At 38.5% G+C, this 23,428-nt stretch overlaps 2 protein-coding genes across 2 annotated transcripts; one reads left to right on the top strand and one right to left on the bottom strand.

The window, feature by feature from the left end:
* Positions 1-33: 33 nt before the first annotated feature.
* On the bottom strand, positions 34-7,584 carry noa1 (nitric oxide associated 1). Its single transcript, XM_052089068.1, has 7 exons — positions 6,230-7,584; positions 5,103-5,267; positions 3,679-3,890; positions 3,432-3,563; positions 3,229-3,345; positions 2,298-2,415; positions 34-971 (listed from the first exon to the last, which is right to left on the bottom strand). The coding sequence occupies exons 1-7, from the start codon at positions 7,479-7,481 to the stop codon at positions 739-741; spliced, it is 2,229 nt and encodes a 742-aa protein (XP_051945028.1). The 5' UTR covers positions 7,482-7,584; the 3' UTR covers positions 34-738.
* A 1,227-nt stretch (positions 7,585-8,811) lies between these two features.
* On the top strand, positions 8,812-23,245 carry LOC127617092 (DNA-directed RNA polymerase II subunit RPB2-like). The gene is made up of 25 exons (XM_052088976.1): positions 8,812-8,932; positions 9,379-9,451; positions 9,593-9,743; positions 9,822-9,934; positions 10,112-10,331; positions 10,415-10,573; positions 10,683-10,847; positions 12,363-12,559; positions 12,653-12,772; positions 12,946-13,132; positions 14,753-14,896; positions 15,002-15,141; positions 15,331-15,442; positions 15,548-15,702; positions 15,788-15,986; positions 17,146-17,314; positions 17,507-17,603; positions 17,701-17,795; positions 18,578-18,828; positions 20,257-20,346; positions 20,680-20,787; positions 20,964-21,077; positions 22,186-22,346; positions 22,602-22,797; positions 22,950-23,245. The coding sequence occupies exons 1-25, from the start codon at positions 8,914-8,916 to the stop codon at positions 23,037-23,039; spliced, it is 3,525 nt and encodes a 1,174-aa protein (XP_051944936.1). The 5' UTR covers positions 8,812-8,913; the 3' UTR covers positions 23,040-23,245.
* The last annotated feature ends 183 nt before the right edge of the window (positions 23,246-23,428 follow it).

Here is a 23,428-nt window from a genome sequence, read left to right as displayed (position 1 = left end):
ACCAGTTATTTTCTGTTTTCTTTTTTCGGGGACTTAAATACATAAACAATAAGCACATTTTAATAAGTACATTAGTATGAAAATATATTATCCAAACAGCAGTACATTGTTTACTACTTCACATATGAAATATTTGGATGTGTCAGAGAAACTGTGCCTGCATGCAACAGCACATTAATGGAATGTTCTGGGTTCTAAACAAGTTAAGCTCAAATCAACAGTATTCACAGCATAAAGTTGATTTACCACTGAAAACTGTCTGACAGATCTGGTTTATATATATATATATATATATATATATATATATAAAATGTTTTTACAATTACTGTGAGGCACGTACATCGGAAGTAAATGGAGCCAGTCCATAAACAAAAATACTCCCAGTTTCAAAAGTATAGCAACAAGATGTACAGATGAACATTATACTTGTTGACATGATTTTAGTGTGATAAAATGCTTACAGGCATTTACCAGCATTTTAGTCACAGCATTCAAGTTGTAATACTGGATTTAACTTTACACTGATAAGATTATTAACACAATGTTTACATCTTCTGGCTGTACTTTTGAAATGGTATTTTAAGGATAATGGACTGGCCCCATACACTTTCATTGGAACTGTGATTTAAAAAATGTAATAATAAACTTGGGGCAAGTCACACATCCAAACATCAACATTATGCTGTCAATTTAGCTTAACTCGTATTGAACCCAGAATATTTGTTTCATATTTTGATCTCACTTTTTCTTTCTCACTTTGAGCCTCTCAGCTGCTTTTGCAGACAGACCAGTGTCCACCAGAGCCTGTGGCTTTTTGGTCTTATAGGTGGGAGTCTTGTTGATTCGTTCTCCTTTCAGATTCACAATGTGGGGCAGTAAAGGTGGGGTGCGTAAACACAGTCCTGCTGCCTCAGGGGCGTGAGCTCTTAGCAACAGCTGATCTCCTTCGGCTGCTGTCACGGCAACCCAGCCTAACAGACATGACAATATCCAGGCTATAAATCAAGGCTTGCACTTTCAAATCTCAATTAAATTTGAAATGTAAAAATGTATTAATATACACTTATTTTATATCAATATTACTTTCTTCCATGGAATACATAAGTCACAAAATTGTGGCAGCCTCAGTCACCATTCAGAAACAGAATGAGCTTTATTGCCAAGTGTTCTCACGTACACAAGGAATTAGTTAGAATTAGTAGAGAAACAGAGAACATTACAGTGAGACAGAAAATAAAAAAGGTAAGAGTATAAATAGACATACAAATAATAGGATATATAACAGAATGGCGTATTGTACACATGCTAGTGGTAATATATGTGCATGGTCGGGGTCTGTATAGTTATTGATTTCAATGTGAAATTATATTGATACAATATGTGATATTTCCATACAATGAAAATGAATGGTGACTGAATCTCCTTATGTGTTCCACGGAAGAAAGTTTTTTTATTATTTTAATATTCTCCATGAGGTTCACTTATAATAGTAAAGATTTGTGCAAAAAAATAAAAAATAAAAAATACTAAAAAGAAAATTGTAAAACATGAATTTTCCACCCTCATTCTGATCCTCTGTCAGAAACGCTCAGTTTGGATGCTGCTTCTCCTCTAAGACTTGAACGTAAACGCCCACTGTTGTGATTGGTCTCTGCTCTTGACTGACCTGCTCTCTTTTGCTATTTCATGGCTCACCGCTACTGGGCGGGGCTACAGAAGTGATAAGGTAAAGTAGGTGTCGATGTGTTGTTGTGGAGGTGGTCAGATGCAAATGTCTACCGCAGTGTGACATCACAATGAGTTGATTTGGCATCTTGGTTTCAACAAATGCTCTTTTTGCAGTGAGGAGGTAATTTTAAGTCCTGAAACTGACAATATGTTTTTATAATAAAATGACCTCATATATTTAATGTGTCATGATTTACTGCATATGTACTCATGTCATGACCCCTTTAAGAGGTGTACACATCAAAAAGAGTTTTTGTTTCCATCTGCATTCTTTTTCCTTTACATGTCTACGTAAACATGTGCTAGAGTCTTGGCATCTATCAGCTAGACAGACTTGTAGACCATCACACCACGTCAAACTGTTTTTTCAGCATATCGCACAGGGGCACAGTGCCGTTTTAGATAACGTGTCAAGTAAATAAGAACATACGGTTTTAATTACCGGGTCCAAATAAATATATTACCATGATAACATGTCCAAAAACATTGAAATACCACGGCCCTTTTAAGCACTTTTTATTACGGAAAAACAAATGCAGTTCTGATTTACAAAAACTCCAGCAAATTACCTGCTGATGAAATTTTTATGTCAGTAATTGCGGTGTTGGAGCTCTGCCCCTGGAGTTTAAAGTCTTGAGAAACAAGTGGTGGGAAATGTATCATGCGCTCCTCGCCACCTGATGGGACCTTGTTGGGGACAAAACATTCTTTATAACAGTAAAAGTATTCATTAAAAGTATGATTAAACAACATTAGCTCCTAAAAAGTTTTTAACTTTAGGGAAAATATCAGTAGTAAAATGAAATTTCTCATCATTTTCTCACCCTCATGCCATCCCAGATGTGTATGACTTTCTTTCTTCTGCAGAACAAAAATATATTTTTTTAGAAGAATCTTTCAGCACTGTAGGACCATAAGTGAATGTTGACCAAAAGTTTGAAGCTCCAAAAAGCAAATAAAGGCAGCATAAAAGTAATCAATAAGGCTGGGTGAGAACAGACCAAAATATAACTTTTATAATACATATAAAATTTCCACTATAAATCTTGACATCAGCAGTCTTCTTAGCGATTTCAATATCGATTACACTTCCTAGCGCCATCTAATGGTCTGCATATGCGTCAAGCAGTAGGAAGTGTAATCAAGCTTGAAATCATGATCGTGCCTACAGACTGCAATGGCAAGATTTACAGTGAAAACATTATATATATTTTAGTCTCTACTCACCCAAAACAGAAGACACTGATAAAATCACTGGAGTCAAATATATTTTATGATGCTTTTATGTGCTTATTTTCTGGTCACCATTCACTTGCATTGTGTGGACCAACAGATCTGAGATATTCCTCTCAAAATCTTAATTTGTTTTCTTCTGAAAAACTAAAGTCATGCACATCTGTCATGGCATGAGGGGGAGTAAATGATGAGAGAATTAAAAATCCTTTTAAGATTTAATGGATAACAGCTTTGCGTGTGTGTCTGTGATATGTTTAAACATACTGCAAGAAGGATTTTCCCAGCATGCTTCTGGTAGATCGCGTCAGCCTTATCCAAAGTGGTGATGTGAACCGGAACTCGAGACGAGGCAACAACTGTCAACCAACATGAGCTTTCCCCCTTATGAATATAAAAAACATTGAAAGCCATCTTGGTCCGATACAGAAACAGCAAAAAGCCTAAATGCAATTCAAATAGACACTTACCTCCAAATAATCAATGCGTGCCAAAGCTCCTAAAAATAAAACCATACCAGGCTTCATCACAAATGTTCTCGGTGTAATAGCCTGCGTAGGAACCACCAGCTTCACTTCCTGTTCAGTCAACAGGCTGAGAACCTGGCCGTAAAGTGAAATTTCTATCAGAACCCTCTGTGGCACATTCCACAATTATCCACTTCATTTGGTAATTATACACAATATCAGAGAGTACAGTTTGAATATGGAGACTCACGTCACATTCTTTCATGATGCCCGGTGTGTCGTAGAACCAGCGTGCATCTTTGATTTCATTGTAGCTAAGCTCTGAGTCTGTGGTGGAGTCTGCGGACAGAATCTGTTTGTTGTCATCCTCAGGGTCTTCTCCAAAGCTCAGACTGTCAGGATCGAACTCTACAAGGACTTTCTTGTGTGACTGATCTGCTCGGAATGTCCTACCAATGTGACCTAAAATAACAGATTGAAATAATGAAAGTTGCCTCCATAACAAAATTAAAATTATAATACACATTTATTGACTAGGAAACACTGTCGCTGAATAATTTCTGTTATTTTAAAATATGTGACGTGCTGTAATTTATCAGAAAATAGTTTGTGTTTACAGCAATACACACACAATAGAATTCTATGGGGAAATTCATTGCAGTTAGATAAATGATAACATACACAACGCCACAACACTTGCACATTATTCAAGTTCACATGAGACTAGTGTGTTTAAATTGTCTGTGCAAAGTTATATCCTATATTTTAATTCCTGTCATGACCGTGTAAAGCCAATAAATCTGGCAGCTTCCGAATGGTATGCGTAAGGATTCCAGAAAGTGACCGTTTATGAAGGAAAACAACCATAACCAGAAGTTAATCTGCCTAGAACAGTTGTCACCACTAAATGAATCTTAGCGCTTTAATTCTCTCATCATTTACTCCCCCTCATACCATCCAAGATGTGTATGACTTTCAGTAGAACACAAATAAAGATTTTTAGAAGAATATCTCAACTCTGTTGGTCAATACAATGCAAGTGAATTGTGATCTGGAAGAAACCAGGCACCGCTCATCACCTGGCCAATACCATCCCTACAATGAAGCATGGTGGTGGCAGCATCATGCTGTGGGGATGGACCTACAGAGCAGAGATATTTTTCTTCAAATGTGTTCTGCTGAAGAAAGAAAGTCATACACATCTGGGATGGCATGAGGGTGAGTAAATGATGAGAGAATTTTCATTTTTCATCTCAACAAAAAGACAAGCTTCTCAATCCTGCATAATTACTATGGAATATCTGGCCACATAGACTACCATTATAAGAGCGTTCCTGTAAAGGTGAATTTTGATTGTTTTTACAAATTGATGGCTGAATTAGAATTGTTCTCTGTGGTAATCAGAAGCATGCCATCTATCTTAACTAAATGTGGAACGTTCCTTTAACAATAAAAATGAAAGGTATGAACCCATATTAAAACCTGTAAACTTTTGTCAGAGCCGTGGTCTACTCCAGTGGTTAAAGCAGATAATCTGACATGTTGAGCTGTAGCGCTCATGCAAGTGTTGCTAGTTTGAATCTGGCCATTCCACGACTCTCTCTCCCATTCTTTGTCTTCTCTATAATCATCTCAATAATAATAATAATAATACAAATTTCAAACAAAACTCACCAACCAAGTATCCCTGCTTGCTGAACTGTTTGATTCTCTTCATCTCCTGAGGACTCATGTCTTCCTCAGTAAGAAGAGATGCCTGTTTCAGTCTCTCCGCCCTCCTGAGCATACGGTAGGGGGTTGGGTTTATGATGGGAAACTTCAGAAGGTTTAATGTGGTTCCTAGATTTACAAAGGAAGGAGGAGTGTTTAAGTTACTGTCTGTGTCAGCAATACTGTAGCTGTGATGGACTTAGTCATTCAGGTAAGCACAATACAAAGTCTTAAAGACTAAAAGAAAGAGTCAAGCACAGTAGATAAAGAGCTCTTTGTTTCTTGTTTAAGTGGCTTCTGTAATATGCTACCAGACAAACGTTTGAACACCCAAACTTAGTCTTCATTTTCACTATTTTGCACATTTTAGAATAATAACAATAGTTATTAAAACTGTGTAATAACACAAATGGAATTATGGGAACTATGTAGTTACCAAAAAAGTAAACAAATAAAAACGTTCAGATCTTAGCTTGTTCAAATTAGCCACATTTTGTCTAGAAGATTACAGTTCTGCACAGTCTTATCATTCTTATCATTTATTATTAGTATAAATATTTGCTGAAATTCCACTATCGGCCCGATAAAAATATTTATAGATAATTATTTTCAGATAATTCTCATTGTGGCCGATACAACAACCAAAGTTTTTACTTTTCGTGTTTGAACCATTTAAACTGCTAAATATTTCATTCAAATCTATTAAATGATAACATATTATCAGCAGATATATCTGCAGTAATTCCACTATGGGTACAATAATAATATTTAGATTTTTCTAAACATTACATCAGGTAATATATATATATATAGAGAGAGAGAGAGAGAGAGAGAGAGAGAGAGAGAGAGAGAGAGAGAGAGAGAGAGAGTGCACCCTTTATTATTTTATTATCAGTAACAATTCAGTTTCAGACACAATTTTTTCATGTTTTCAAATGAATTCAAATGAACTGCCCAAACTTTGTGTATTGTTGTTGTGTATGCTGTGAAACAGGACACAAGCCAGGTACTACAGTATATGTTGTAGTATGTTGTTTAAGGCCAATGTTTAGTATAATTTCTGCCCAATTAATTTCAATACAAGGTCTCACCTGGCCATGGAGATATAGTAGCTTTGTGGATCACATCTGAAGCTCTGGATTTGCAATAATCAGACTCTAGCAGCGTATTGAACAGTGTGGATTTCCCAGCATTGGCAGTCCCAACCAAATACACATCTCCCTTGTACTTCCAGGTTGACTGTAGTCTTGATATCAGGTTTTCTATACCATATCCTGTTTTGGCACTGATAAGGTGGATGTCTTTAGGATCACTGGTAGAAATGCCCATCCCAGCACAATATGCCGCCAGCTGACGCCTGATACGTTGCAGGTAATTCTGTGCATCTCCAGGCAACAAGTCTATTTTATTCCCTAAGATCACAATGTGCTTATTCTTTCCCACAAGCTCTGGAAGCTCTGGAATAATGGAGTCTGGTATATCAAGAAGATCAACAATCAACAGCACCAAAGCCTTCTCCGATTTAATCCTTCTTACAATCGTTCTGTACTCTTCTTTGGACATAGTGATGTTCAAAGCCTTCTGATGGTGATTTATCAAGAAGCATCGCTGGCATATTGCCCTTTTCAGTTTATCCTCCTCAACTAATGCTTTATATTTCTCGCTTGGCAGGTAACCTGGGATTTCAGGGTCAGTGCAATGCATTAGGGCACCACAACCAGAACAACAGCTATCACTAACTGCCATCTCCACATCAGGAGTACCATAAATCTTGTGTTGCTTTCTAACTCTCTTTGGTTTGGCTTGCTCCTCCAATGGAAACCTTTCATCATGGAACTCAATCAATGAATCGTCCTCCAATCCAGATTGTGTAGGGACCTTTAAATGCTTCAGTTGCATTTCCAGTCCTCTATGGTGCATGCCAGTGTCAGACTTGATATGCACTTTTGCCTCTGGAGTACTCCTGGGCTCATATAAGTGAAGATGGTCCGGTAGTTTATCATCTTTACTGTCTACTGATTCATCAAAATCACAGAACACAAATTCCTCTTCTTTCTGTGGCTCCACTAATGTGTACAAATCTGAGGGTGATTTATCCTGAAGTTCATTTGATGCTGATTTCTGAGCTCCTTTTTCATTGCTGTAACATCTCAGATTAAACACCCCTCCTCTGGATGGCCTGCAGCTCTGTTTGATGCCCAAGTTCTTTGATATCAACACAGAAACAAGTGACCGTGGAAACTCTTGATACCTCCTTGACAGCGGCACTCTCGAAACTAAAATATGTTTTAAACACTTGCGAGAGTATAATTGGAATATCGGTGCTCTTAAAAAGTTGTACATTATTATAACAAAGACTAGTTAGAGTCTCAACAACAGTTACATCCCTACAGTTACTACAACCTTGAAAAACATCGGACCCACGTGAGAGAGAAAACAACGCGGCAACTCGCCGAATGCGTCACCGGATTCTTCTTCTGTGGATTTATTGGCGCTTTGCAAACCAGCTTAGGTGCAATTCCGCCACCTACTGGGATGGAGTGTGAGGCATTGATGAAGAAGAAACTAAAGCAGAGAGAGAGAGAGAGAGAGAGAGAGAGAGAGAGAGAGAGAGAGAGAGAGAGAGAGAGAGAGAGAGAGAGCACACCTATCTGAAATCCAATTGTTTAATCTGAATATCATATTATTTCTCAAGGACTTGATGTTATATTCTTCTAATCAGATCTGTTAAGGTAGTCTAATAGGCTACAGCCTTAGTCACTTTTGAATTGTTCTTCAGTAAGTTCTGTAATGTTAAACTATTTATTCCTTTGGATATGGCTTTAACATCTTCTCTGAGCTGAGATATTTCTTTGTAATAACTATGCATACTAATTTACCATGCTCATGATTGTGGATCAGTTTCCAGTAATCCACAATCATTGCACAGTCCATTGTTATGCTTCCCTATATCTTAAATAGTGACTGGTTCAATGCATTGTGTCCGATACGGAGTCATGAAATTACTGTCATCCCTTCTTTTGCCACAAACTACTCTCTCATTTCCTACCTCTTTTTTTTTATTTTAGGACAGTTACTTTTGAAATGTATTCCACTACAGATTACAGAATACATGCTGTAAAATGTAATTTATAATTATTCTGTTAGATTTCTTCTGCTCCAAACTTACTTCAAAATATTAAATGAAACAAATGACAATAAAATGCAAAGTAATCTCCTCAGTAATCAAAATACTTTTTGAATGTAACTGTATTCTAGTTACCAATTATTTAAATTGTAACTGTAGTGGAATACAGTTACTTATATTTTGTATTTTAAATACACAATCCTGTTACATGCATTCCGTTACTCCCAAACCCCGCATATAGATGTATTTTCTTTCCCTCCTGAGTCCACATTTACTGCCACCTCCTTTTAACTCTCTCTTTAATTAATCCTTTCATGTAACCTTTACTTAGAGGTGCGTTATGTTTGTCCAAATAAATGGTCCGGAAAGCAAACATTTTAAGTAAAAAAATAAAACAATAATAATATTGAAAATTTCTTTTTTAAATATTTTTTATTTAAATATTTAAATTCCGTCACTTATTTAGCAAATAAATGCAACGAAAAATGTACATGTATTTATTAATTTCACTAGTGCCGGAAGTGACGTATATTTCCGTCGCCGTTTGTATTTGTTCATAGCGGTTCAGACCGAACGCACCGTGCGGTGGGGGCGCGGATACACTGCCTTCAGTTGCATTAAAACGTAATATATTTGCCCTCAAACACCATGTATGATCAAGATGAAGGTATGTGTGCTTAATTTTATGCGCAGTTTGTGCCTCTTTGTTTTTATTGAACAAAGGCAGGTGTAACACGACAGCGTGTTCTCAGTGCGCTAACAGGCTAATGTTAATCTCTTCGCCGTTGGTGAAGTTGTCCAAAACAAACTCCCTTTGTTTACAATACCACCTCTTTTTGTGCAAAAGAGATATTTAACAGCCCGACGTGTTTAATTAGTGTTATAATGTATGATTTGTTAGTGGTAGTGTTTTGTAACACTCTTTTGCCGGCGTTATGAACAACTTTTGTCTTTTCAGATGACTTATGAACCAGTGCCAACAGACATGTTATTGTAATAAATCCCGAAGCATTGCAAATCTTTGTGTCGTTTCTTGTTATTCTCACCTGGCTTGTGTGACTGCTCTCTATTTGTTTAGATCTCGATATAAATAATGGCATGCTTTTCCCTCAGATATCCAATATGATGAAGATGATGATGAAATCACCCCAGATTTGTGGCAGGAGGCCTGCTGGATTGTTATCAGGTAATGTGCCAAACCAGGGTATGAATCATTTAAAAATATGCTGTGCCAATACTGTGATTGGGAGTGCATTAATTGCTTGTAGGAATTCCCCCATAATAGATGAACTTGTCTGACATTGTTTACATTGCTTTCTATTTCCAGCTCTTACTTCGACGAGAAAGGTTTGGTGCGACAGCAGCTGGATTCATTCGATGAGTTCATCCAGATGTCTGTGCAGAGGATCGTAGAGGATGCACCACCCATCGACCTGCAGGCTGAGGCCCAACACACCTCGGGGGAGGTGGAGGAGCCAGTGAGTGTCTCCAGGACCTGAGTGTATTTAAATTCTAATGACTCCTCTTAAATTGTATTCTTATCTGTTGTTTTGCAGCCACGGTTCCTGCTGAAATTTGAGCAGATCTATCTGTCCAAACCCACCCACTGGGAAAGAGATGGCGCCCCATCACCTATGATGCCAAATGAGGCCAGACTTCGAAATCTCACGTAAGTGATGCACTTCTGTGGATGAGAGCCATATTTCTCAGTGTCATGAATAGCTTACTCAAATGTTGCGTGTTGGCCTGTGCATTTCCTTGAATCTACCTATAAAGTGTAACTCTAAATGATGCAGTAGATGAAGCTGTTGTCGTTCTATATTTGAATGCACACCATGTTCTACAGGTACTCTGCTCCTCTGTATGTGGACATCACTAAGACCATCATAAAGGATGGTGAGGAGCAACAACAGACGCAGCATCAGAAAACGTTCATAGGGAAAATACCCATCATGCTCCGCTCCACATACTGCCTCCTGAGTGGCCTGACTGATCGTGATCTCTGTGAGTTGAACGAGTGCCCTTTAGATCCAGGAGGCTACTTCATCATCAACGGTTCAGAGAAGGTCAGCTTTGTTCCAAAACATGGTTTTTAGTGAAATGATTTGGTCTGATTTGTATTTAATTGACAATGCTTTCTGCTGCTTAGGTCCTGATTGCACAAGAGAAGATGGCTACTAACACAGTGTATGTGTTCTCTAAGAAAGACTCTAAGTATGCTTACACCGGAGAGTGCAGGTCATGTCTGGAGAACTCATCCAGACCCACCAGCACCATCTGGGTCAGCATGATGGCCCGAGGAGGACAGGTCAGTTTCTGTAGATTCTGAGCACATAGAACTTTCTGTCACTGGAAGTGAAAGCCACCTCATTAACCGTTTGTTTACTGAATCTTCTGTCTTTTTCTTCCTTGTCTAGGGAGTAAAGAAAAGCGCCATCGGCCAGAGGATTGTCTCCACTCTGCCGTATATTCGGCAGGAAGTACCCATCATCATTGTTTTCCGTGCTTTGGGATTTGTGTCTGATAGAGACATCCTGGAACACATCATCTATGATTTTGATGATCCTGAGATGATGGAGATGGTAAAAGTTGCTTCTTGTGAAGAATTTTCATTAAGTGTCATTTGTCAAATAGTTTCAAATAGAACTGACCTGCCATGGATATTACATAGTCACTTGATCACTGTTATTTGATCTAATTGCGATTATTTGGGAGAACTGCGATTTGTTGTGCACTTCAAATTCCAACCAAACGTGTCTCATTTTCTGATGCAATAGTACATTATGTGAGTGCTACAAATGAACTTGGACAGTCTAACCAACTCACACTGTGGACCACAATTAGAGCAGCTCCTGAAGAGCAGCCTATGGAGCGCTCTGGTGTGCGTGCACCATCTGCTGCAGTTCCTTCTGCAGCAACAATATAATGAAGGACTAACGTACATAGTTAATGCAAAGTGCTTTGGTTTCACTTTAATTTGTTTAATGGTTCATGTTCTTGGTAGTTGCTGGTGTGTACATGCAGTTTTCAAAGAATAGTTCACCCAAAAATGAACATTCACTCATCATTTTCACACCCTCATACCATCTCAGATGTGTATGACTTTGTTTTCAGTAGAACACTAACGAAGATTTTATAATAATTTTTCAGCTCTGTTGGTCCATACAATGCAAGTGAACGGTGGCCAGAAATTTGAAGCTCCAAAAAGCACATAAAAGCAGCATAAAAGTAATCAATTGACTCCAGTGGTTAAATCCATGTCTTCAGAAGTGATATGATAGTTGTGGATGAGAAACCGATCAATTTATGTCCTTTTTTGCTATTAATCTTCAATTTCATGTTCTTTTGGTTTTGGCAATTTACATTTGTGCACATCGGCACCTAATGGCAGGGAGGATAATTTATAGTAATAAAGGACATAAATATTGAACTGTTTCTTACCCACACCTATCATAATGCTTCTGAAGACATGGATTTAATGACTGGAGTTGTATTTATTACTTTTATGCTGCATTTATGTGCTTTTTTTGGAGCTTCAAAGTTCTGTTCATCATTCACTTGCATTGTATGGACCTACAGGGCTGAGATATTCTTCTAAAACTCTGTGTTGTGCAGAAGAAAGTCATACACATCTTGGATGGATTGAGGGTGAGTAAATGAAGAGAGAATTTTCATTTTTAGGTGAAGTATCCCTTTTAACGTTCACTGTGAGATGGACAGAAGACATTCAAATTGTTAATTAGAATTATTTGTATGATTTGGTAATCGTCAGGCAAATTTTATTATAGTGACCGCTCTAAGAAATTTGTGGTTTTGATTTAACTCATGAGTAAAAGGAATTTTTGTCCAGACAATTGCTTCATTTACATTTATGCATTTGGCAGACGCTTTTATCCAAAGCGACTTTCAGTGCACTTATTACAGGGACAATCCCCCCGGAGCAACCTGGAGTTAAGTGCCTTGCTCAAGGACATAATGGTGGTGGCTGTGGGGCTCGAACCAGCGTCCTTCTGATTATGAGATTACCAGTTATGTGCTTAGACCACTGCACCACCACCACTCCACTGCTTCATTGATACAGACTCTCTTCTCCCCAGGTAAAACCATCTTTGGATGAGGCCTTTGTGATTCAGGAACAGAATGTGGCTCTTAACTTCATTGGGTCCAGAGGGGCCAAGCCTGGTGTCACCAAAGAGAGGAGAATCAAATATGCGAAAGAGGTTCTACAGAAGGAGGTGCTGCCACATGTTGGTGTATCAGATTTCTGCGAAACCAAGAAAGCATATTTCCTAGGGTAAAAAAGGATTCTATTGTTGCTGTTTGACGCAACATAAGATTTTATGTATAGGGAGCGATGTAATATGGATTTTGTTCTGTTTTTCTTTAGTTATATGGTTCACAGATTGCTGTTGGCTGCCTTGGGCAGACGAGAGCTGGATGACAGAGATCACTATGGCAACAAAAGGCTCGATCTTGCTGGGCCACTGCTTGCGTTCCTTTTCAGAGGGTACTGTAATTAACAGCTTTCGTTAATGATAAAAGAAGCACTAACCAAATAAATTAATTAAAAGGCTTTAGTATTCTAGAGAACTGTGTAAACAGTGCATGTGTCAAGACAGTTTCATTGCACACAATCTTTTTATAACGGAGCCTATTTCAAATTTAAATTTTTGTTTCCAGAATGTTCAAGAACCTGCTGAAGGAGATCAGAATATATGCTCAGAAGTTTATTGACAGGGGGAAGGACTTTAATCTTGAGCTGGCCATTAAGACTCGTATTATTTCTGATGGGCTCAAGTACTCGCTGGCCACAGGCAACTGGGGGGATGTGAAGAAAGCCCATCAGGCCAGAGCCGGTGTATCTCAGGTGAAGTCTGCTTTATCCGCTATTTTATTTTTTTTTCTTTCTGATAGTTTCATAGAATTACATTTTTCTCTTATGGACAAATGAAAATGTCCAGTATATGGTAAAAAAAAAAAAAGGTGTGAGATTTTTCCTTCTTTTCGGTCCAAAGCATTCTCTGCAGTTCCTCAGATGTTTAAAGGAATATTCCGGTTTCAATACAAGTGAAGCTTAATCAGCAGCATTTGTAGGATAATATTAACTACCACAGATTTTGACTCATCCTTCATTTATTAAAAAAATTCAAAAATCTAAGGCATTTGCAATGGAACTAAATCAAGTCATTTAATAAACATAAAAATATGCAATATTATGACTTTCTTTCTTCAGCAGAAAACAAACACATTTTTAGAAGAATATTTCAGCTCTGTTGGTCCTCACAATTTAAGCAAATAGTTACCAGAACTTTGAAGCTTCAAAAATCACACAATGGAAACATTGAAGTAACATATAAAGACTCCAGTGTTTAATCTACGTCTTCAGAAGTGATCCAAAGAGCCACTTCCAAACGAACTCTGGGACGGTTCGATTGATATATGAATGCAACACGGACCAAAGATTTCTAAATGGACGTAATTTGCCTAATACTGACCTCAAGCATACCTGCTGCTTCTCATCATAGGAGCTATGTTTCCCATTACAGTTCGGTACTGGCGTCGGAACCGCCCTTCAGCCGTCCTTGCAGCATATCTCGTTTGTGTGTACAACGGAAGAATTCCTGCTGCTGTTTTGACTCATTTACACATTTTATTAACTCTACGTTTGTTCTCAGCTGTTAAAAATAGCACCATATATTCATGTATACATCCAATGAGCGCATTTCACCAGCATTGTTTTGGATGTTCGGTAAGTTCTGTCAAAAAATATACGTCATAAAAGCTGTCCAATCAGGTCGTGACATTTCCCTGATACCTTTTGGTTTTGTATCGTTAGGTTCGGTGTTAAAAATGCCAGTGTGAACGCTAAGCAAACCAGGACTAAATGTATAATTAAAATTTTTGGTCCGGATCAAGAGAACCGAACTACAAGTGTGAACACGCCCTTAGATTACATTTTTAGATGTTTTTCACCCACACCTATCATATTGCTTCAGAAGACATGGATTAATTCTAAGTTTCCTTCGTGTGATTTTTGGAGCTTCAAAGTTCTGGTCACCATTTACTTGCTTTGTGAGGACCAACAGAGCTGAAACATTCATCATAAAATCTTTTTGTGGTCTGCTGAAGAGAGTCATGAATCTGGGATGGCATGAAGGAGAGTAAATGAGTATTTTCATTTTTGGTTGAGAAATTTTGTGTGATAAAATCACAAACAGGGTTTACCGGCTGTTGTAAGATTTAATATTGACTAACTTTACACTGAAGCTTAGTAAGTGATTTTATCACACTAAAAACATATTAACATTTATACTTTTGTAACTGTATTTCAGTGTTTATAGACTGGCCTCATTGACTTGTGGGTCATTATAGGGTGTCTCACTGTATCCGCCATTTGTGCTTTTTAAAAATTAAATAAACAACAGAGCATTCCTCTTATGTAATTGCAAGGTACTTGATTTCTTACATTGACGTTGTTCTTGTGCAGGTGTTGAACAGGTTGACCTTTGCCTCCACCCTTTCCCACCTGCGTCGTGTAAACTCTCCTATAGGACGAGACGGCAAGCTGGCCAAACCCAGGCAGCTCCATAACACACTGTGGGGTATGGTGTGTCCTGCCGAGACCCCAGAGGTAGCACCCTTAAACATCCCACAGACCACTAAAGATTCAGGATCACATTCTAAATTTCATTTGTGGTTCGAGAGATAGAAAGCAAATTCAGGTGTTTTGTTCTAGGGTCATGCTGTAGGTTTGGTGAAGAATCTAGCTCTCATGGCCTACATCTCTGTGGGATCTCAGCCCTCCCCCATCCTGGAGTTCTTGGAGGAATGGAGCATGGAGAACCTGGAAGAGATCTCGCCTGCTGCCATTGCAGAGTGAGTGTCATCCTGATCTATAGGGGGCAGCACCACACTGACTATTCAACCAACTTCACTAGCACAGCATTTTGTGATTGCACAATGCTGATTATAGCTTTTGAAATAGCTTTTTTTTTGTTGAAGTTATTATTAATTTTGGCTGAAATTGAGAACTAATATCATGTGAATGTGTGTTGGATCCTTCAGTGCAACGAAAATCTTTGTGAACGGCTGTTGGGTGGGTATTCATAAAGATCCTGAGCAACTGATGAACACTCTGAGAAAACTAAGGAGACAGATGGACATCATTGTGTCTGAGGTGTGACATCATAACTGACTTCAATTAACTCTCACAATTCAACATGGTTATTAGTGTATTCAGCAGAGTTGTGAAAATTGTGATGGTATTTTCACTGTGACCCAGGTGTCAATGATCAGAGATATTCGTGAGAGGGAGATCAGGATCTACACAGATGCTGGCAGGATCTGCCGCCCACTGCTCATTGTAGAGAAACAGAAACTGCTGCTAAAGAGACGACACATTGACCAGCTGAAGGAGAGAGAGTATAACAACTACAGGTGCATCATCTTAAGCTGTTGGAGTTCTTATTGGTTTACTTACTGTTGTCATACTATTTTAAATGACAATCTGTCTCTTGTGCAGTTGGCAGGACCTGGTGGCCAGTGGTGTGGTAGAATACATTGATACGCTAGAAGAGGAGACTGTGATGTTGGCTATGACCCCCGATGACCTTCAAGAGAAGGGTGTGGCTTATTGCTCCACATATACACATTGTGAGATCCACCCATCCATGATCCTGGGTGTCTGTGCCTCCATTATTCCCTTCCCTGATCACAACCAGGTACTGCCCCTCATGTGGATCAATACAATTTAATTTTAGTCTATTTTATGACTTGCGTCTAATTAAGTCTAATCTGCAGTATGGTTTTACATGGAAAATGAGACAAACCAATGCAGTGTTAGATTAGTTCTGAAATGTAATCTTTTACAGACTATTACACATTATTGTAATCAGTAGCAATCTTTAAACTTTTTATATAATATAATTTGATTATTTTCAGATTATTTATACCGTGTTTTGATATTGTATAAAAAAATAAATAAAAAAATCCAAGTACACTAAAAAAGAATTGTGCATAATGCAGTAAGATTTGAGTTTTGTCAATGACTGTCTTAATAATTATCCTCAGTAACATTGTTTTGTTTAGTCAAAGTTAACTTATTTGTTCACTAAATACACATTTTTGTTGAGAGAACTAATAATTTCTTGCTCGGTCATCTATCAGTTCGCAATGCGAGAACTTTCATTATGTCACCATTTCAGCTTATTTTATGTGAAAATAGTGGTAATCTTTGCGTCTGAAGAAAGGTATGTCTTGCAAGGCAGTATGTACAATTGACTGACACAGACACACAATAGACAACAACCCTTAACACACAAACCTCAAAAACAGTGACAATCAACAAACCTCATTAAAGGAATATTCCGGGTTCAATACATGTTCCGCTCAATCGAATGAGCTGAACTTGTATTGAACCCAGAACATTTTAAAACATGTTTAAACATGAGCTCCTAACATCACCACACAACAACTGACCATCAGTGCTAACAAAAAACAACAATAACAGCATAAAGTCCACAAACAGCAAAAAATAAACCTATAATTCTTACCGCAAAATGTATTAATGTTACAATGCAAATTGGGAACTCTCAAATCAGCAACGTTGTTCAAAATGAAATTGTTCATTCAGACAACTCTTAGACTAGTTGGGACAACATTTTGGGGAAAATTGTTGGTCTAACAAGTGTTTTTATATATAGATGCAATGTAATTCACATTTTAAGTTTTGATGACACAAAAAAGAAACCTATGAATTGCAATGTAGTTTTTACAGTGTAGTTAATTTTTTTTATCCTGATTACGTAATCCACATTGCATGTAGTTAATGACTAACCAACACCGCAATGTAGTTTAATGATTGCCTTTTCCTATCCACAGTCTCCCAGAAACACGTACCAGTCTGCTATGGGTAAACAAGCTATGGGAGTTTACATTACCAACTTCCACGTGCGTATGGATACCCTGGCCCACGTGCTCTACTATCCACAGAAACCCTTAGTCACCACCCGCTCCATGGAGTACCTGCGCTTCAGAGAGCTACCAGCAGGTAACACTGCCGCTAATACTAATTAATAATGGCACTGTTCAATTGAACTTCATTTAGCCCCCTTTACATGCAAAGTGGTCTTTGAAACATGCATGCATGCATGAACCAATAAACCAAAAACATGCTATGAAAGTGATTTTTGACCACATCAATTGCACTTTCAAGGCAGTAACATAAGTATTTTCTCTGAAGGCATCAATTCTATTGTGGCTATTGCATCATATACTGGATACAACCAGGAAGACTCTGTCATCATGAACCGCTCTGCGGTGGATCGTGGATTCTTCAGGTATCTATTGCTGTGTATAAATTTCACTGGCTAAAAAACTGGCTGTAAAACCATGTTTGAAATTGTCATGTTTTGATTAAAATGTCTTTGATTGCAGATCAGTGTTCTATCGCTCTTACAAGGAACAAGAATCGAAGAAAGGCTTTGACCAGGAGGAGATCTTTGAGAAACCCACCCGAGAGACTTGTCAAGGTGCAATCCTAGACTATGTTCAGGATACAATGGCAACTTATTACCTACTGCATGCTGTGGAGTGTATATACTCTATACTGCTTATGCTCACTGAGAGTGGAATGTTGTGCAAAGTAAAAAATAATACAGCAGTGGCCTGGGTAGCTCACTGGCGCTGACTACAACCCCTGGAGTCGCGAGTTCGAATCCAGTGCGTGCTGAGTGACTCCAGCCAGGTCTCCTAAGCAACGAAATTGGCCCGGTTGCTAGGGAGGGTAGAGTCACATGGGGTAACCTCCTTGTGGTTGCTATAATGTGGTTCGCTCTCGGTGTGGTGAGTTGTGCGTGGATGCCGCGGAGAATAGTATGAAGCCTCCACATGCGCTAGGTCTCTGCAGTAACGTGCTCAACAAGCCACGTGTTAAGATGCATGGATTGGCGGTCTCAGATGTGGAGGCAACTGAGATTTGTCCTCCGTCACACGGATTGAGGTTTGAGTCACTACACCACCACGAGAACCTAGAGGACATTGGGAATTCCAAATTGGGGAGAATAAAAATAATACAGCCAGATAAAACCATAGAGAATTTGACTGGAATTAGTTTTAAACATCAACTGTGCCTGGTGAAAATGTCTTGTTGCGCAATTCTATAAACAGTGGCGCAATGCGGTTAACTGTTGCAGTTGTTAAATATATAACCTCAGATTCACATGGAAACATTGTTATTGGTAAGGGGTGTTTCAGAAAACTTCTAGAGTTTATCAGTCAGGTTGAAGTATGCTTCTCTTTCCATGTTTTTAAGGTATGCGACATGCCATCTATGACAAGTTGGATGATGATGGATTGATTGCTCCTGGTGTGCGTGTATCTGGTGAGGATGTGATCATTGGCAAAACCGTAACGCTTCCTGAGAACGACGATGAGCTGGATAGCACTAACCGCCGCTACACTAAGAGAGACTGCAGCACTTTCCTGCGCACCAGCGAAACTGGCATTGTAGACCAAGTCATGGTCACGCTTAACCAGGAGGGCTACAAGTTCTGCAAAATCAGAGTGTGTATTTTTAGTTCACCCAAAAATAGCAAATTCTGTCAGTTACATGCACTTATGTTGTTCCAATCCCGCATTACTTCTGTAGAGCACAAAAGGAGAAATGGTGAATGCACTGGCTACTCTTTCATATAATGAAAGTAAATGGGATCTCAGGTTGTCAAGTCTTCTGAAACCATACAATAGCTTTTTATGAGTAACAGACTGAAATTTTAGTCATTATTCACTTATAATCTTCCATTACATAGAAGTTTTGAAATGGACTACAATAGTCAGAATGGACAAAAAGCATTGGTTCTCGCCAGTCTTTTTTTATTATTTTGTATTATTTTACAGCTTGATAGCTTAAGTCCCCATTCACTTTCATTTTATAGAAAGGTGTGGCCAGTACATTCTTCAACATTTCTCCTTTTGTGTTCCATGAAAGACAGATAAAGGGATAGTTCACCCAAAAATCAAAATTCTCTCATCAATTACTTGCCCTCATGATGCCCCCAGGTGTTTTTAGAAATATGTCTTGGCTCAGTAGGTCCTTAAATGCAAGTTGAGGGTGATTCGACTTTTGAAGCTCCAAAAATCACAGACAGTCAGCATAAACGTCATCGATTCGACTCCAGTGGTTAAAATAATGTCTTCTAAAGTGAAACGATAACTTACGGTGTGAAAAAGATAAATATTTAAGTACTTAAATATAATCCAACATTTCCGGTAAGCTTCAAGAGATGGAGTTCACACAGTCTCACCTGTGACGTATTCGTGTTGGCATGTTACCGATGTAATCTCACGTTTTTCTCACTGTTGAGACATCCAGGATAAGCACACAAATTCACCATTGTGAGTAAAGAAACAGATCTAAACCAAAAACAATGAAGCTTCTGTACTTCTACACTCCTATGTGCGGGTGTGTCGCACATGCCTCGGTGTCAACGCAATTACATAACATATGCATACCCCTGCTGACCGGAAGTGATGATTTAGAGTTAAAAAAAGTACTTGCATATTGATCTTTTTTGCTCTAATAGTGTTGCTTTAAAGACGTTCATTTAACCGCTGGAATTTAATTGGTGACATTTATGCTGACTGTCTATGATTTTTGGAGCTTCAAAAGTGAAATCTCCATTCACTTGCATTTTAAGGACCTACTGAGCTAAGATATTTTTCTTCAAATGTGTTCTGCTGAAGAAAGAAAGACATACACATCTGGGATATCATGACAGTGAGTAAATAATTACAGAATTTTCATTTTTGTGCTAACTATTTCTTTAAAAATACACATTTATTGGCTTAAAATAAAAGAATAAATCGGCAGCTGCATGTAGTTGAATAATATCAGAAAATATTTTTTGGTGTGCCTTACACAATCACATGGCATTTTAAGAGTTTGTATGTACACTCTGTTAGTGAGTGTAATTATGTTTATATTTTCTGCAGGTCCGTTCAGTTCGTATTCCACAAATCGGAGACAAGTTTGCCAGTCGACACGGTCAGAAGGGTACCTGCGGTATCCAGTACAGACAAGAGGTAAAATGTGACCGATTTTAAAAGTTATTTCTAGAGATATTGCAAGGTGCAACAGAACATTTTAAAAGGGGTTACTGGGTGCCTATTTATTACTTGCATAGAAATTTTGAAGTCCAGTCACTTGCTGTAGTCTCTCCCATCTACACTTGTAATGTAGTCCACTATCTGTATTCTAGTTTTGTTTAGACTAGCCTGCAGTCGAATGTCTGTACAGGATGTCAATCTTTAACAGTGCCTGATAGTGGAGACTCTAACAGTCAAGCCATTATAAGCACTTAATGTGAAACACAGATGCCAGTGCAGGGTGTGTCTGACCTGAACTGTCTTTGTTAGGACATGCCTTTCACATGTGAAGGAATCACCCCTGACATCATCATCAATCCCCACGCCATCCCATCCAGAATGACAGTTGGCCATTTGATCGAGTGTCTGCAAGGGAAGGTACTTTGTTTGTGCTTGTCCATCTGTTGCGATGTGTACATTAGCAACAAATGTTTACTGTTGGGACATCTGTCTGTAAAAGTGCGTGGAAAAGTTGAATCATGTGAGCAGGTTTGGTCTTTTCCACATTGTAAATGTACAACAGTGCTGATGAATACTTTGTTTTCTCTTTTTAGGTTTCCGCTAACAAAGGAGAGATTGGTGATGCCACGCCATTCAACGATGCTGTGAACGTGCAAAAAGTCTCAAACCTCCTGTCAGAATATGGCTACCATCTGAGAGGCAATGAGGTATAGAATCTGTGATATGTTTGTACATACCTGCCAGTGTGGCATCACTATTAAAGGTGTAGTGTGTAATTTCTGTGCCACTAGCTTCATCAAACAGAATTGACAAAAATGCATTAACATTTTCGGAACACTCCCCTTGTCGGCGATTGGCAGAGACTATTTAGCAGAGACGGGCCACTTCTATTTAAATGAATGAGAAATTTGAACACACCACCAAAGAGCTCTAGCACTCTATGGTCAATGGATGTAGAAAGGAAGTTTTTTTTTTTTTTAAAGGGTTAGTTCACCCAAATTTTTTTATTCTCTCTTCATTTACTCTCCAGCATGCAATCGCAGATTTGTAGGACTTTCGTTCTTCTGCAGAACACAAAGATGTTTCAAAGAATTTCTCAGCTCTGTAGTTCCATTCAATGCAGATATTGGCCAGAACTTTGAAGCTCCAAAAAGTTGATAAAGGCAGCATAAAATGTATCCATATGATTCCAGTGGATAAATCCAGAGCTTCAGAAGCGATCTTTTAGGCGTCTCCACCTTTGATCAGCCCAAACCAGTAGGTGGCTGCATGTGAAAGTGTAGATTTACAGTTAAAAAAGGACTTTATTGATCTGTTTCACACCCACACCCAACAAATAACTGCAGAAGACTTGGATTAAACCACTAGAGTCTTATAGATTACTTTGATGCTGCCTTTTGGGCATTCAAAGCTCTGGTCACCATTCACTTGCATTGGTAGTACCAACAGAGTTGAGGTATTCTTCTAAAAACTTTTGTGTTCTGCAGAAAAAAGTAAGTCATACACATTTGGGATGGCATGAGGGTGATTAAAATTATGAGAATTTGCATTTTTGGGTGATCTATCCCTTTAAATTACTTTTTTATCCTTCTATTTTTTTCTTTATCCTTTTTTTCTTTTTGGCCTGTTGGGCAGGAACCCATTGAAAATCAGATATTTTGAATTGAGCCTAGAATGTTCTGTGGAAATCAGCATTGTTCTACAAATGCTTTTGATTGAGCCTAACCTATATAAAAAAAAAAATTCACTTTTTTCTTAAAGCCATGATATTTAACTTGCAGTATTAAATGAGAGTGATCATATTTTATGTTGTAGGTTTTGTATAATGGTTTCACCGGCCGAAAGCTCACTTCTCAGATCTTCATTGGACCCACTTACTACCAGCGCTTGAAGCACATGGTGGATGATAAGATCCATTCGAGAGCACGTGGGCCGGTCCAGATCCTCAACAGACAGCCCATGGAGGGCAGATCACGGTGAGTGTTACACATCATATAAACTTCTTTGAAACTACACAATACGATTCTTGTTTGAAGCGCCAAAATGTTTGCACATTGCAGGCATTTTTATGGCTTTACACTGTAAAACCCAAAATAGCTTTAGAAGTGAACTCCTCAAAGTTGACTTGGTAATATGGAACATAATATAGACTCATGTTCTAAAATCACCTAAAGTCATCATTCTAGGCTTTTGCATGGCACTCATTTGCTTCACCCCATTTTCTCATTCAGTGATGGTGGGTTGCGTTTTGGAGAGATGGAACGTGACTGTCAGATCGCTCATGGTGCTGCTCAGTTCCTAAAAGAGAGGCTTTTCGAGGCTTCTGATCCATACCAGGTCCACGTCTGCAACCTGTGCGGCCTCATGGCCATCGCCAACACCCGTACACACACCTATGAGTGCAGAGGATGCCGTAACAAGACACAGGTGAGCATGTGCTTATGTAGTCTTATAGGATGGGTGGTGTGACATTTAAAAGTTGTTCAAATGACTTAAAGAGTACATTCTAATGTTGCAACCCATTTCATATTCTTTGATTTAGTGTCTCAAGTGACTGTTTCCCTGCTCTGCTCTTTCAGATCTCTCTGGTCAGGATGCCATACGCCTGTAAGCTCTTATTCCAGGAGCTGATGTCTATGAGCATTGCCCCACGGATGATGACCAGCTAAACGCCTACACTGCTGAATCACAGGAAACGAGAACCCAGAGGAATTTGCAGGGCAAATGATTTTGAATAAATTCCCAACAGTACTTCCTGCAGTAGCTGTTGGGCTTGTGTACTTTACTTTTTTTTTTATACAGTTTTGTTGTTTTTCACGTCATTGTTTTGGACCAGGGAGTTTTGCTTGTTCACCCCAAAATAAAATAAAGCTTAATTTTTTAAATATTTCATTGCAAGTAGTCAGTTTCTTTACTGTATGATTAAGTTGTCACTATATAAAAACATGTTTGAAGCAATGTTAAACAATTCCACATTTTATCCAATTATTTTGCCTTTTTTAAGATATTAACTGAACACGCTCAATATGTAATTGACAGTATTTCCATGAAGACAATA

The sequence above is a fragment of the Xyrauchen texanus genome, chromosome 23 (genome assembly GCF_025860055.1).
Source record: "Xyrauchen texanus isolate HMW12.3.18 chromosome 23, RBS_HiC_50CHRs, whole genome shotgun sequence".
In the NCBI taxonomy this organism is placed as follows: Eukaryota; Metazoa; Chordata; class Actinopteri; order Cypriniformes; family Catostomidae; genus Xyrauchen; species Xyrauchen texanus.
Note: the sequence above shows the minus strand (reverse complement) of the source record. Positions and strands in the feature narration are given on the sequence as shown.